General features: G+C 51.8%; 2 protein-coding genes across 7 annotated transcripts in view; one reads left to right on the top strand and one right to left on the bottom strand.

The window, feature by feature from the left end:
• cdc42bpab (CDC42 binding protein kinase alpha (DMPK-like) b) overlaps nucleotides 1-8,657 on the top strand; it is a 107,233-nt gene extending 98,576 nt beyond the window's left edge. For 3 of the 5 annotated variants that reach the window (XM_070545654.1, XM_070545639.1, XM_070545663.1), the window contains 6 exons: nucleotides 1,238-1,361; nucleotides 5,079-5,196; nucleotides 5,269-5,386; nucleotides 5,463-5,620; nucleotides 7,277-7,351; nucleotides 8,314-8,657. In XM_070545654.1, coding sequence (XP_070401755.1) covers nucleotides 1,238-1,361; nucleotides 5,079-5,196; nucleotides 5,269-5,386; nucleotides 5,463-5,620; nucleotides 7,277-7,351; nucleotides 8,314-8,445 — 725 coding nt within the window. In that variant the 3' untranslated portion in view covers nucleotides 8,446-8,657. Of the gene's footprint in view, nucleotides 1-1,237; nucleotides 1,362-5,078; nucleotides 5,387-5,462; nucleotides 5,621-7,276; nucleotides 7,352-8,313 lie in introns of all 5 variants that reach the window. The other 2 variants (XM_070545655.1, XM_070545645.1) reach the window with 2 other exon arrangements.
• Nucleotides 8,658-10,932: 2,275 nt separating this feature from the next.
• fzd3a (frizzled class receptor 3a) overlaps nucleotides 10,933-15,000 on the bottom strand; it is a 61,658-nt gene continuing 57,590 nt past the window's right edge. The window contains exons 6-8 of one of the 2 annotated variants that reach the window (XM_070545670.1): nucleotides 13,577-13,725; nucleotides 11,361-11,603; nucleotides 10,933-11,294 (exon numbers count right to left, since the gene is read on the bottom strand). In XM_070545670.1, the coding sequence (XP_070401771.1) occupies nucleotides 11,081-11,294; nucleotides 11,361-11,603; nucleotides 13,577-13,725 (606 nt within the window). In that variant the 3' untranslated portion in view covers nucleotides 10,933-11,080. The remainder of the gene's footprint in view (nucleotides 11,295-11,360; nucleotides 11,604-13,576; nucleotides 13,726-15,000) is intronic. The other variant, XM_070545674.1, reaches the window with a different exon arrangement.

Raw genomic sequence — 15,000 nt, 5'->3', positions numbered from 1 at the left:
ATTAAATATATATTTTTCTCAATATATAACCATATTTGATAAATATCACGATAAATAACATACAAGTTTGTATTTTAACATCGTCCTTGTAGTTTTATAAGCTGATAATTAAACTGAAGCAAACATCTTTACTGTGAACTAAATTTACTGTGTATCTTCCTTCCTTTTGCCGTCCTTTTTCATTTGATTTTTCCTACTGGGAAGTTAGAATTTCCGAGGAGAAAGCGAACGCACCATTAGCTGGTAACGGTGGCAATGGAAGCTAACATATCAAGCTAACGTTATCTTTAACAGTTTATTTAGCTGCTGGAGCAGATTAAAACGATGATGCCTCAAACTTAGATCGTTGTCGCTGGTTTTACCTTCATCCATTCACCCGTCGCATTTAGTAAAGTAAAGCCAAACTTTAGAGCGCGTTCATGTTCTTCTAGTCGGAAATTCGGAGTTCCGAGGAGAAAGCGAACGCACCATTTGCGAAACGGAAGCTAACAAATCAAGGTAACGTTATCTTAAACATTTTATTTACCTACTGGAGCAGATTAAGATGAGGCTGTCTCACTTAGATCGTTGTCTGTCGCTAGTTTCATCACCCAGTTACCCATCACATTTAGTGAAGTGGACCCAAGCTTTAGCGTGCGTTCTTTCTACCATGCTTGCTCTGTTTACAACGGGCTCGCAGGGACCGGCAACATAACGCTTTTGCGCATGCGCAACTGTCTTGGCAGTACCGAAACGAGGCACCGTTTGAAATGACGTGAATCGGTGTTCGGTCGGTACTATGGAATTCGGTCGGTACCTTAAAAAGTACCGAATTCGGTACTCATCCCTACAGTCTTCATGTGGATTATTTATGGCAGGCAGATTACACATGAAACCAGTGGCGCTGAGAGGTGGCCCGTTTCTGTTGCACATCCCCCCAGCACCACGGAGTGTTCCCAAGATGGCCACCAGGCCATCACTAACAGAACAAACAGACCCGTCCTAACGAGAACGGGCCCCTTCAGCCTAGCAGGGACCTGTTCAGAGTTTAAAAACTCTTTAAAGCAGACAGAAAGATAACAGGACATACATACAATTACATATAACTACATACAATTACATACAATTACATACAATAGACCATGAAGAGGACACAGCTTATCACATCTACATCCTTAATGAAACAGTTTAAAAACACCATTAAAGCCTTCAAAATGAAAAAACCAGTAAAATTCATTCTACGTCCCGGTTGTTTCAGAGGGTGATGAGCTGGTGGTTCCTGAGACGTCGGACAACAACAGGAAGCAGCTGATGCGCAGCATGAACAACAAGAGGCGCTACTCGTTCCGGGTTCCTGAAGAGGACCGACTCCAGCAGAGGAGGTAGAGGACCTGAAGCAGCAGGCAGACCTGTTCTCACAGGTCTTCATCTAGAAAGGTCCCAGCTGGGTCTGAACTAGTCTTTTAAACCAGGTCTTAACTAGTCTTTTAAAGCAGGTCTTAACTAGTCTTTTAAACCAGGTCTGAACTAGTCTTTTAAACCAGGTCTTAACTAGTCTTTTAAAGCAGGTCTTAACTAGTCTTTTAAACCAGGTCTGAACTAGTCTTTTAAACCAGGTCTGAACTAGTCTTTTAAACCAGGTCTTAACTAGTCTTTTAAAGCAGGTCTTAACTAGTCTTTTAAAGCAGGTCTGAACTAGTCTTTTAAACCAGGTCTGAACTAGTCTTTTAAAGCAGGTCTTAACTAGTCTTTTAAACCTGGTCTGAACTAGTCTTTTAAACCAGGTCTGAACTAGTCTTTTAAAGCAGGTCTGAACTAGTCTTTTAAAGCAGGTCTGAACTAGTCTTTTAAACCAGGTCTGAACTAGTCTTTTAAACCAGGTCTGAACTAGTCTTTTAAACCAGGTCTGAACTAGTCTTTTAAAGCAGGTCTGAACTAGTCTTTTAAAGCAGGTCTGAACTAGTCTTTTAAAGCAGGTCTTAACTAGTCTTTTAAAGCAGGTCTTAACTAGTCTTTTAAAGCAGATCTGAACTAGTCTTTTAAAGCAGGTCTGAACTAGTATTTTAAACCAGGTCTTAACTAGTCTTTTAAAGCAGGTCTTAACTAGTCTTTTAAAGCAGGTCTGAACTAGTCTTTTAAAGCAGGTCTGAACTAGTCTTTTAAAGCAGGTCTTAACTAGTCTTTTAAAGCAGATCTGAACTAGTCTTTTAAACCAGGTCTGAACTAGTCTTTTAAACCAGGTCTGAACTAGTCTTTTAAACCAGGTCTGAACTAGTCTTTTAAACCAGGTCTTAACTAGTCTTTTAAAGCAGGTCTGAACTAGTCTTTTAAAGCAGATCTGAACTAGTCTTTTAAAGCAGGTCTGAACTAGTCTTTTAAAGCAGATCTGCACTAGTCTTTTAAACCAGGTCTTAACTAGTCTTTTAAACCAGGTCTGAACTAGTCTTTTAAACCAGGTCTGAACTAGTCTTTTAAACCAGGTCTGAACTAGTCTTTTAAAGCAGGTCTTAACTAGTCTTTTAAAGCAGATCTGAACTAGTCTTTTAAACCAGGTCTGAACTAGTCTTTTAAACCAGATCTGAACTAGTCTTTTAAACCAGGTCTGAACTAGTCTTTTAAAGCAGGTCTTAACTAGTCTTTTAAACCAGGTCTGAACTAGTCTTTTAAACCAGGTCTGAACTAGTCTTTTAAACCAGGTCTGAACTAGTCTTTTAAACCAGGTCTGAACTAGTCTTTCAAACCAGGTCTGAACTAGTCTTTCAAAGCAGGTCTGAACTAGTCTTTTAAAGCAGGTCTGAACTAGTCTTTTAAAGCAGGTCTGAACTAGTCTTTTAAAGCAGGTCTGAACTAGTCTTTTAAAGCAGGTCTGAACTAGTCTTTTAAAGCAGGTCTGAACTAGTCTTTTAAAGCAGGTCTGAACTAGTCTTTTAAAGCAGGTCTGAACTAGTCTTTTAAAGCAGGTCTGAACTAGTCTTTTAAACCAAGTCTGAACTATTCTTTTAAACCAAGTCTGAACTATTCTTTTAAAGCAGGTCTGAACTAGTCTTTTAAACCAGGTCTGAACTAGTCTTTTAAACCAGGTCTGAACTAGTCTTTTAAACCAGGTCTGAACTAGTCTTTTAAACCAGGTCTGAACTAGTCTTTTAAAGCAGGTCTGAACTAGTCTTTTAAACCAGGTCTGAACTAGTCTTTTAAACCAGGTCTTAACTAGTCTTTTAAACCAGGTCTGAACTAGTCTTTTAAACCAGGTCTGAACTAGTCTTTTAAAGCAGGTCTGAACTAGTCTTTTAAAGCAGGTCTGAACTAGTCTTTTAAAGCAGGTCTGAACTAGTCTTTTAAAGCAGATCTGAACTAGTCTTTTAAAGCAGGTCTTAACTAGTCTTTTAAACCAGGTCTTAACTAGTCTTTTAAACCAGGTCTGAACTAGTCTTTTAAACCAGGTCTGAACTAGTCTTTTAAACCAGGTCTTAACTAGTCTTTTAAACCAGGTCTTAACTAGTCTTTTAAACCAGGTCTTAACTAGTCTTTTAAAGCAGGTCTGAACTAGTCTTTTAAACCAGGTCTGAACTAGTCTTTTAAACCAGGTCTGAACTAGTCTTTTAAACCAGGTCTGAACTAGTCTTTCAAACCAGGTCTGAACTAGTCTTTCAAACCAGGTCTTAACTAGTCTTTTAAAGCAGGTCTGAACTAGTCTTTTAAACCAGGTCTTAACTAGTCTTTTAAACCAGGTCTTAACTAGTCTTTTAAAGCAGGTCTTAACTAGTCTTTTAAAGCAGGTCTGAACTAGTCTTTTAAACCAGGTCTGAACTAGTCTTTTAAAGCAGGTCTTAACTAGTCTTTTAAAGCAGGTCTGAACTAGTCTTTTAAACCAGGTCTGAACTAGTCTTTTAAACCAGGTCTGAACTAGTCTTTTAAACCAGGTCTGAACTAGTCTTTTAAACCAGGTCTGAACTAGTCTTTTAAACCAGGTCTGAACTAGTCTTTTAAACCAGGTCTGAACTAGTCTTTTAAACCAGGTCTGAACTAGTCTTTTAAACCAGGTCTGAACTAGTCTTTTAAACCAGGTCTGAACTAGTCTTTTAAACCAGGTCTTAACTAGTCTTTTAAACCAGGTCTTAACTAGTCTTTTAAACCAGGTCTGAACTAGTCTTTTAAACCAGGTCTGAACTAGTCTTTTAAAGCAGTTAGGTTTTGGACAGGCAGCAAGTCGACCCGTAAGTGACATCATCAGCTTCTGTAGAGGCAGACCGGTACAGATGACGGGGTTTGTACCAGCAACCCAACATCCTGATCTGGTTACTCATTAGTTATGACCCTACCCTCAATACCACATGTGACCTGTAGCCAATCAGAAAGCAAGCTGAGGTCAGTCTAAATTCTCCTTGTCCACCATGTTGGTTTATTGCAGACTCGAGAGGTCTTGTCTGACCTGGGAATGCTGGTGTGTGTGTGTGTGTGTGTGTGTGTGTGTGTGTGTGTGTGTGTGTGTGTGTGTGTGTGTGTGCGTGCAGCACCGAGCGCCCACAGCTACCGTTGCCCTTAAGGTTTATGTTGTAGCTGTACCGAGTTCCCACGCGGACTCGTGCCGAGTTCCCGCGCGGACGTGTAGTGGTGCTGCCCACATTAACCAATTCAGAGGCTGCATCCTTCAAAAGAGCCGCCCCACCCGGCTGGCGTAGGCGTGGAGTCTATCACACGCCGGGTCAGAACACACACCGGGTCAGAACAGCTATGCAACCAGGCAGCCTTATCTTGGTAACCATGACGATGTGTTGTCAGATAACGATAAATGACCCGCACTTGTATAGCGCCTCTCAGAGTAAGGACTCCAAAGCGCTTTACACTACACTGTATCATTCATCCATTCACACACACATTCACACACCGGTGGTGATGAGCTACCATGTAGCCACAGCTGCCCGGGGGCGCCCTGACAGCGGCTACCTCTGTCCCTAGAGAATATCTTAACAGATGTGACCGAAGCAAACCGTACGTTGAAACCACACTACGCACCAAAACATTACACCCCTAGTAATCGGATTACTTTTGCAAGGTAACTGGTCGCTCCGGCTCTCCTCATGCTGTCTTTGTGGTTCCAGAGAAATGCTGCGAGATCCAGAGATGAGGAACAAGCTGATCTCCAACCCCACCAACTTCAACCACGTGGCTCACATGGGACCAGGGGATGGGATCCAGATCCTGAAGGACCTCCCCATGGTACGTGCACACCAACACACACGAGGCACGTGCACACGCCTCACTCCTCAGCCTCTGTTCCATTCCAACCAGAACGTTCGTGTTCAGGAGAGCCGTGCAGGATTCAGCGGTTCAGTCAGCATCCCCTCCATCACCAAGAACCGGGCCGAGCCGGGCCGCTCAATGAGCGCCAGCAGCGGGCTGGGCATACGTGAGTGACATCAGCCTGTCGCTCGTCTCCTCCCGTGTTTGGTTTTGTTTCCTGACTCAGAATGTTCCCCATCCAGGCTCGCCCTCTCAGAACGGAAGTGCTTTACGCAGGGAGCTGTCCGGAGGAAGCTACGGGTCCAAACGCCAGACCATGACCTCCCCCTCTGAGAGCTCCCTCTCCTCTGGGGGGGGCATGGACTGTGGAGAAGCTCCGCTCTCTCAGTTTGACAGAGAGGTCAGTAAACCCAGACAGTGAGGCTGACGCCCACCAGACCCGTGTCCTGCTGTTGAACCTCGGTCTAAAAGCTGAAAGCTTCAGACTGTTTGGCTGAAACAAACCAACCTGATCTGAAAACAGCATTTTCATTCAGGAGAAATCGGGCTGAACCGGTTCTGATTGTGTTGGTGGTGTCAGCCAAACATCTGCTCTGTAGGAACCATGGTGGCTTCCTGCCACGAGGCTGTAGAAGGTCCCAGACAGCGGTGATAAAGCAAAGCCCACCCCCTTTCAGTTCTACGGTTCACGCATCGAGATGTAATGAGCTCATGTGGGCTCCTCCCACTTACATGTGACCCAGATGAGGTTCTGTATCGGTCAGGAGCTGAAATGAACTGATCTTCATCAGAGAAGGGGCACAAACACCAGCTAAAGCTAAAGGTCATGTCTTCTCTGTAGAACAACCTGGAGAGATGAGAGCAAATTACACCTGTTTACCCATAATGCACAGCAGCAACCAGCTGATACCAGCTGGTAGTGTGAGCTCATCATGGGGGCGGAGTCAACTACGAACTCCTCGGACCAAAGCCTCACAGAGTCTCGGGCTAGGTTCACGTTAAAAGTGACATCAGACTCTGTCCAGTGTGAAATTCCTAAACCTGACCAGATGTCTACACAGACCTCCGAGTCCCTCCAAGTCCTTCTGTCAGCGCTGCTCCTCAGGATCACAACGCTCTCCTCCGCTGATCAGTGACGAAGGGGGGATTTAATACATGACCGTTCAGACTGAAATCAGAAACATCTGATACGTATCAGATACGTATCAGATACGTATCTGATACGTATCATATACGTATCATATACGTATATGATACGTATACGTATCAGATACGTATATGATACGTATACGTATCTGATACGTATATGATACGTATACGTATCAGATACGTATCATATACGTATCATATACGTATCTGATACGTATCAGATACATATCAGATACATATCAGATACGTATATGATACGTATACGTATCATATACGTATACGTATCATATACGTATCATATACGTATATGATACGTATCTGATTCGTATCATATACGTATATGATACGTATCAGATACCTCCCATCTGTGTTGTTCTGACGGTCACACGTGGGGAAAACTCGGATCTGATGTGCTTTAGCCTGCAGTGGAAACCTAGCTGAGGTTTGGACCAAACTGGGTCATTAACCAGAACCATGATCCAAACGGAGTCAAGGTTCTGTGACGGTCCAGCCCTGAGCCTGACTGAACGCTGGGTTGGACCTTCAGAGTGGACCATGAGAGATGCAAAAGTCAGACAGGAGACCCGACCCGACATGTAGAACCCTAGAACTGAATCAGGTGGACACTCCTCTACCATTACCCCCCCCCCCCCCCCATATGAAGGTTCTTCAGCTCATCTCACCTCCAGCTGGTTAGCTCCCTTTGGGGTCTGCTTTCTAGAGGTTCCCAGCAGCACCAGTTAGACCCCCCTCCCTCCCCATGCAGCTGCCTGCCTTTATCCCGTGGCTCCCCAATCCCATGAGCCTGGAGAGTCGGTTCCATTTTGCCCCACCTCCCATCCTAACCAAGCCCCCCCCCAGCATGCTCTCTGTGGGCGGGGCGCTGAGTGTGAACTCTCCTCTGCAGTGGCAGGCGGCGTCCCCGTCGGACAAGACCCCCGATCTGAAAAGGGCTTTAAGGACCCTGCTTAGTAAGATGAAGGTAATGTGCTCAGCTGCTACGGCCGCACTGTGTTGTCACCGTACACACACACACACACACACACACACACACACACACACACACACACACACACACACGCTGTGCATCATGCTCATCATCTCAGCTCCACCACATCAGCAGCATCACTGTGACCTGATTGGTTCAGCTCTGCTTCTCATCACTCAGCCAATCATAGAGCATGTCTGCCTCCATGCTGCCCCCTTCTGTCTCTAACCAGGAAGTGCCTGGAGACGGTCCGCTATCAGGGTTCGTGTCTCCACGCTTACCTAGAGAAGCTCAATCTGGTTGGAAGTGAGGCAGCATGCTGTGTTGGTGCACGTTTGAGTCTCACACACACTCACACACACACCTGCAGTAGCTCCCCTCTTCGTTACCATCTACACCAGGTCAGCACCAGCTGAAGATGCCACATAGCAGAGTCTCCTCTCCTGGTCTGAGTGTTCCCAGTCATCCTGGTCTTGGTGGTCCTAGTGGGTTCAGGTCCTGGTGGTCCTAGTGGGTTCAGGTCTTGGTGGTCCTAGTGGGTTCAGGTCCTGGTGGGTTCAGGTGGATTTCACCAGTCCAGTAGAAGGTAGAAGCTTTGGTTGTAGATGGCCGACTGGGATCTCTGGCTGCACTGGGAGTTCTGGGGAGCTGAAACCTTACTTGTTCTGCTCCACAGCAACGTCCTCAGGGGCAGAACGTCTACTGTCCAGAGGTCCAGTTCCCTCCACAGATGAACCTTCTAGAACCACATGAACACGCTCTGCATGTCTGTTTTCCCTCAGCTGATCATCTGTGCTCAGTGCAGCTGTTGATCTGAGGTCCTCTGTCAGCAGATCAACGAGTCCCACATGTCCTCATGGTCCAGGACCAGGTTCTCGTGAAGACGTGTGATTGTCCTGTACAAGTGAATAGTTATTGTCCCCCTGTCTCTTTGTCTCCACCTGTCTCCCGCTCAGGACTCGGACTCCCCCCGCCACTCCACGGCTTCCAACAGCTCCACCTTCAGCAGCCCCCCCAGCCCGGCGTCCCCACACAAGACCAAGTCCCTGTCCCTGGAGAGCACAGAGAGGATGGGCTGGGACACATGAGCCTCACCATGTCTCACCCCCACCCCACTATGAACATTTGCCCCACTTCATAACCCAGTTCAGCCTCTGGGGGATTCAGAGGGTGGGGGCTGTGTGTGTGTGTGTGTGTGTGTGTGCAGGAGCCACCTACAGACCTAATTAGAGCTCACGATGCCCCCCCCCCAGGGACAGGTTGTATCTGTACATAGGACCAGTCGGGTTTTAATTTATTTATCGACCGTAGACCAGGAAGGTCTGATTCTGCGTGGCCTGAAGCAGGCAGGAAGGGGCGGAGCTTCAGCCCCTCCTCACTTCCCCACAGCTACTTGGACTGCTGCAAGGAAACATTTCAGAGTTTTGTTTTAACTTCACGTGTGAGTGCAGCGACCTTCACCAGCAGCGGCTCCTCATTGGCTCAGAGCCAGTGACATCATCTGTCCCCCCCCCCCGACTCTTGTCTCCCGTGGCGATGATGTACATAGGTTGAAAGTAGAGAGTAATATATGAGAAGGAAGTGATGTAGAGGAGTACAGGAAGCCAGTCACTCGTTTTCTCTCACAGAAGCCATTTTTAACACGCCGCCATCTTCCTCCAGTGTGTGTGTGTGTGTGTGTGTGTGTGTGTGTGTGTGTGTGTGTGTGTGTGTGTGTGTGTGTGTGCGTGTGTGTGTGTGAGAGAGAGAGAGGCCATTACTCCAGTGTGTGTGTGTGTGTGTGTGTGTGTGTGTGTGTGTGTGTGTGTGTGTGTGTGTGTGTGTGTGTGTGTGAGAGAGAGAGAGAGGCCATTACTCCAGTGTGTGTGTGTGTGTGTGCGTGTGTGTGTGAGTGTGAGAGAGAGAGAGGCCATTACTCCAGTGTGTGTGTGTGTGTGTGTGTGTGTGTGTGTGTGTGTGTGTGTGTGTGTGTGTGTGTGTGTGTGTGTGTGTGTGTGTGTGAGAGAGAGAGAGGCCATTACTCCAGTGTGTGTGTGTGTGTGTGTGTGTGTGTGTGTGTGTGTGTGTGTGTGTGTGTCTCTGTGTGTGTGTGTGAGAGCGAGAGTGTGTGTGTGTGTGTGTGTGTGTGTGTGTGTGTGTGTGTGTGTGAGAGTGAGAGAGAGGCCTTTACTCCAGATGTTCTGACGTGTTTATTAACTAGAAAACAGTGGGAATGTAAACAGTCAGCAGCACGTTGGTCTTGATGGTCAGAGGAACCGCACTGAGCCTGACCTTTGACCCGGTCCGGTCGTCTCCAGCTGGTTTACTTCGGGCTCCTGAAGCAGGATGTGAGAAAGCAGCAGCAGACGGGGAAGGTGTGGGAATCCCGTCTCCACGTGTTCCAGCTGGAGAGCCGGTGTCCACAGGAGGAGCAAAGGAAACATCCAGATGTTTCAGGAGGGAGGACGGGAAACTCAGGAAAAGTCCAAACCGGGTTCTGGGTGAGGTCTCATCTCCAGCAGCTCCATGTTCTCCTGCTTTCATGTCATATCACACCTTTAGTTGCAGCAACGTGGGTTGCTCTGTAATAATTTGTACAGTTTTGCATGTTCAGATGTAATCATCTTGTTTTATTTGGGCCGCTTTACGGAGGAGAACCAGAACCCACTACAGGTGGTGCCGGTCCTGTTTTTGCACAGAAGTATTTAAGGTGTGGAATTGGCTGAACTCATGTTAACCCGATGACTCCGATGTATTTCAATAAAGAGGAGAGCTGTTACAGAAACCAGCCGCCATCGTCTGCTCATTAACGTCACCCCGCTTGTGTTAGGAAGCAGGTTCTGGGACCCGCTCAGGTTCTGGGACCCGCTCAGGTTCTGAGACCCGCTCAGGTTCTGGGACCCGCTCAGGTTCTGGGACCCGCTCAGGTTCTGGGACCCGCTCAGGTTCTGGGAACCGCTCAGGTTCTGGGACCCGCTCAGGTTCTGGGACCCGCTCAGGTTCTGGGAACCGCTCAGGTTCTGGGACCCGCTCAGGTTCTGGGACCCGCTCAGGGCTCAGGTTCTGGGACCCACTCAGGTTCTGGGACCCGCTCAGGTTCTGGGACCCGCTCAGGTTCTGGGACCCGCTCAGGGCTCAGGTTCTGGGACCCACTCAGGTTCTGGGACCCGCTCAGGTTCTGGGACCCGCTCAGGTTCTGGGACCCGCTCAGGGCTCAGGTTCTGGGACCCGCTCAGGTTCTGAGACCCGCTCAGGTTCTGGGACCCGCTCAGGGCTCAGGTTCTGGGACCCGCTCAGGTTCTGGGACCCGCTCAGGTTCATCCTCGCGACGCCAGGCGTGGTGGGTGGAGTCTGATGGTGCTCGCAGCTAACAGACCTGAGCATAAACCCAACCTGCATGATGATGTCATCTACAACAGGTCATGTGACACCTCGTCCCTTTAAGAGGAGGCAAACGAAGCTCCAGAACATTTCCCTCCAGAACAAACCAGAACCTGCTGCATCTTCAGACTCGGGTCACACTAAAGTCCAGTCGAACCACGGCTCTGTTGGGTGTAGGTCCACCTCCCCATCTGTGAAGGGTTGGGGTGAACCAGAACTGATCCAGTCGGGTCCATGATTTGGATGAGCTGCTCTGTCATATAAAGCTGAGGTCCAGATCCAGTCCAACTGTGTGGGTCTGGACCAGGTTCCTCAGGGTCCGGTCCTGCTCGGACCCTTCCAGAACTGTAGACTGGTGTCCATTCAGGCTGCAGCGCCGTCCTTGGCCATCATCATGTGGATCCCGTTCCCAGAGATGCTCAGAACCGCCTGTGTGGCTGAGCTCAGGTCCCTGATGCTGCTGGTCCTGGACTGGTTCTCCAGTCGGCTGGTGCTGCAGTATCGGGTCTGGTCGTTGAGGCGAGGCGTGCTTCCATAAGGCAGTCGCTCTCCGGTTCTGAAGGCAGAGCAGGTGTATCTGAGGATGGAGAACCAGAGTGGAGCTGCAGGACTGATGGAAGATCAAAGATGGAGGAGAACCAACCTGCTGTCTGCTGAGCGGTGCAGGCTGCCGTGGTAACTGCCCATCTTGGACCGAGCGCTGTGGACCGAGCCGGCCCGGCTGGTGCTGGCACTCGGAGGCTCGTCCAGCATGGCCAGGTGGGTGGAGGAGGCCTGGGTGGAGGTGCCCTTCGACTTCCTCTCAATGGGTGTGTTTGGGTCCCTGTAGAGCAGCTGGGCAAAGTCGGGCTCCTGGAGGGCCGGTCTGCTCCCGCCGACCATCCCACTGCAGGGGGAGGACATGGGCAGGGGGGAGACGAGAGGGGGAGGCAGGGGGAGGACACGGGCGGGGGGGAGACGAGAGGGGGAGGCAGGGGGAGGACACGGGCGGGGGGAGACGAGAGGGGGAGGCAGGGGGAGGACACGGGCAGGGGGGAGACGAGAGGGGGAGGCAGGGGGAGGACACGGGCAGGGGGGAGACGAGAGGGGGAGGCAGGGGGAGGACATGGGCGGGGGGGGGGGACGAGAGGGGGAGGACACAGGCAGGGAGAGAGGCAGGGGGAGGACACGGGCAGGGGGGAGACGAGAGGGGGAGGCAGGGGGAGGACACGGGCGGGGGGGGAGACGAGAGGGGGAGGACACAGGCAGGGAGAGAGGCAGGGGGAGGACACGGGCAGGGGGGAGACGAGAGGGGGAGGCAGGGGGAGGACACGGGCGGGGGGGGAGACGAGAGGGGGAGGACACAGGCAGGGAGAGAGGCAGGGGGAGGACACGGGCAGGGGGGAGACGAGAGGGGGAGGCGGGGGAGGACACGGGCGGGGGGGGAGACGAGAGGGGGAGGACACAGGCAGGGAGAGAGGCAGGGGGAGGACACGGGCAGGGGGGAGACGAGAGGGGGAGGCAGGGGGAGGACACGGGCAGGGGGGAGACGAGAGGGGGAGGCAGGGGGAGGACATGGGCGGGGGGGGGGGACGAGAGGGGGAGGACACAGGCAGGGAGAGAGGCAGGGGGAGGACACGGGCAGGGGGGAGACGAGAGGGGGAGGCAGGGGGAGGACACGGGCGGGGGGGAGACGAGAGGGGGAGGCGGGGGAGGACACGGGCGGGGGGGGAGACGAGAGGGGGAGGACACAGGCAGGGAGAGAGGCAGGGGGAGGACACGGGCAGGGGGGAGACGAGAGGGGGAGGACACAGGCAGGGAGAGAGGCAGGGGGAGGACACGGGCAGGGGGGAGACGAGAGGGGGAGGCAGGGGGAGGACACGGGCGGGGGGGGAGACGAGAGGGGGAGGACACAGGCAGGGAGAGAGGCAGGGGGAGGACACGGGCAGGGGGGAGACGAGAGGGGGAGGCAGGGGGAGGACACGGGCGGGGGGGGAGACGAGAGGGGGAGGACACAGGCAGGGAGAGAGGCAGGGGGAGGACACGGGCAGGGGGGAGACGAGAGGGGGAGGCGGGGGAGGACACGGGCGGGGGGGGAGACGAGAGGGGGAGGACACAGGCAGGGAGAGAGGCAGGGGGGAGACGAGAGGGGGAGGCGGGGGAGGACACGGGCGGGGGGGGAGACGAGAGGGGGAGGCAGGGGGAGGACACGGGCGGGGGGGGAGACGAGAGGGGGAGGCAGGGGGAGGACACGAGCGGGGGGGGGAGAGGAGAGGGGGAGGCAGGGGGAGGACACGGGCAGGGGGGAGACGAGAGGGGGAGGCAGGGGGAGGACACGGGCGGGGGGGGAGACGAGAGGGGGAGGCAGGGGGAGGACACGGGCAGGGGGGAGACGAGAGGGGGAGGCAGGGGGAGGACACGGGCGGGGGGGGGACGAGAGGGGGAGGACACAGGCAGGGAGAGAGGCAGGGGGAGGACACGGGCAGGGGGGAGACGAGAGGGGGAGGCAGGGGGAGGACACGGGTGGGGGGGGGACGAGAGGGGGAGGCAGGGGGAGGACACGGGCGGGGGGGGGACGAGAGGGGGAGGACACAGGCAGGGAGAGAGACGAGAGGGGGAGGGAGTCAATGCTCGGGTTTATCTGGAGGGGGAGGGGCCTGTGTTCACCAGCAAGCCCCGCCCACCCACACAAGGCCTGTGGGACTCCTGCTCCTCTAGAAGGATGTGGGAGCAGCAGGAGGAGCGGAGCAGCCACCATCTTTGTCCCCTGACTGAATCTTCTAGCGTGTACGACACACACACACACACACACACACACACACACACACACACACACACACACACACACACACATACATAAATACACACACACACACGTACTCTTTGTGCCTCTTGCCGTGGAAGAAGTTGGCCCACTCGAAGCAGGTCTTCTTGCTGCCCACCCAGAACACGGACGGGATCCCCACTATCAGCATCATCAGGTACTTGATGAGGAACACCGCCAGACTGGGCCGACCGGTGCGGTCCACCTGAAGAACACAAACAGATGTTCTAGCCAGGTGGTGATCGAGGCGCTTTATGACGCCAACGAGCAGAGCCACAGAGCTAAACCATGTGTGTGTGTGTGTTAGAGTGGGAGGGAGGTCATGACCTGCTTCCATACACACATCTAGACCAGAGTCTTCCTCCTGTTCAGACTGACCTTTGTGTGACCTTCACCCTCTCCGGACAGAAGATGATGACAAAGATGGTTTATTACATTAGATTCACTCACGAGCGACTGAACTTTGATGATTTTAACTGACGAAGATCCCAAACTCAGAATATTGGAAAATGGTGAACAGGTTCAGAACTGAAGACTCGTGGGTCACCTGCAACACCTGCACTTCCTACTGGAGTCAACACGGTTGATGCTGGTTCCAGAGATTAGACTAGGGTACACGTTATTACTGCAATGTAGAAACGAGTTACTGAGGTGCTGTTGCTGATTAAATGCTTTACTGTCTTGCCATAGCAGCAATCCGTCTTCATGGTCTGGTCAGAAACGACGGGTTGGGGTCTTCTCGTGTTTATTGGTAAACCAGCTGAGCTGCACCCGGTGGGCTACAGAAGAGCGGGTTCATTATTATTTACTTATTTATTTAATACAATACAAAACAAACTCCAGCTCCAGGCCTCTGTTACTCGTGGACATGCGGCACTCTGGGGAAACGCAGAGCGCCTCCTACGTCTCAGGCTGTTACCTGGAAGTGACGCTGCTGCTTGGGTTAGGGTTCACGTTTACCTGACCGCTTGTAAACATGGTTATTATTCTGTAAACAATACATTTCTCCAGTTGTTTACCATCACTCAGGGAATCATGACAACTGTATGTGTTTGCTAGTAGTTATACTACAGTTCTGTGTTGGTAGTAGTACCACCTGTTTACAACTAGGCTGTTGCTATCCTGTACAGGTGTCGTGACACGCTGAGGTAGGAATATACGACGAGGAAGCACGGATGGTTGGAACAGCGGCCTTGGCTGGGCGTAAACGGGGCACGGCTGTTCAGACACGTTTGAACGGGGGAACACATCTCAGTACAACACCCCTTCACTTTGACTCTCATTCAAAACTAAAGAGCCACGGAAGAGTCTGTGACGGGATGTTGGACCCCTGCAGCAGGCTGGCAGCGTGGCGGCGCTCTGACGGTACCGGCGGCGTGGCAGCGCTCTGACGGTACCGGCGGCGTGGCGGCGCTCTGACGGTACCGGCGGCGTGGCGGCGCTCTGACGGTACCGGCGGCGTGGCAGCGCTCTGACGGTA

The sequence above is a fragment of the Nothobranchius furzeri genome, chromosome 2 (assembly GCF_043380555.1).
Source record: "Nothobranchius furzeri strain GRZ-AD chromosome 2, NfurGRZ-RIMD1, whole genome shotgun sequence".
NCBI lineage: Eukaryota > Metazoa > Chordata > Actinopteri > Cyprinodontiformes > Nothobranchiidae > Nothobranchius > Nothobranchius furzeri.
The sequence above is the reverse complement of the archived record's forward strand: the minus strand, read 5'-3'. Positions and strand labels throughout refer to the sequence as shown.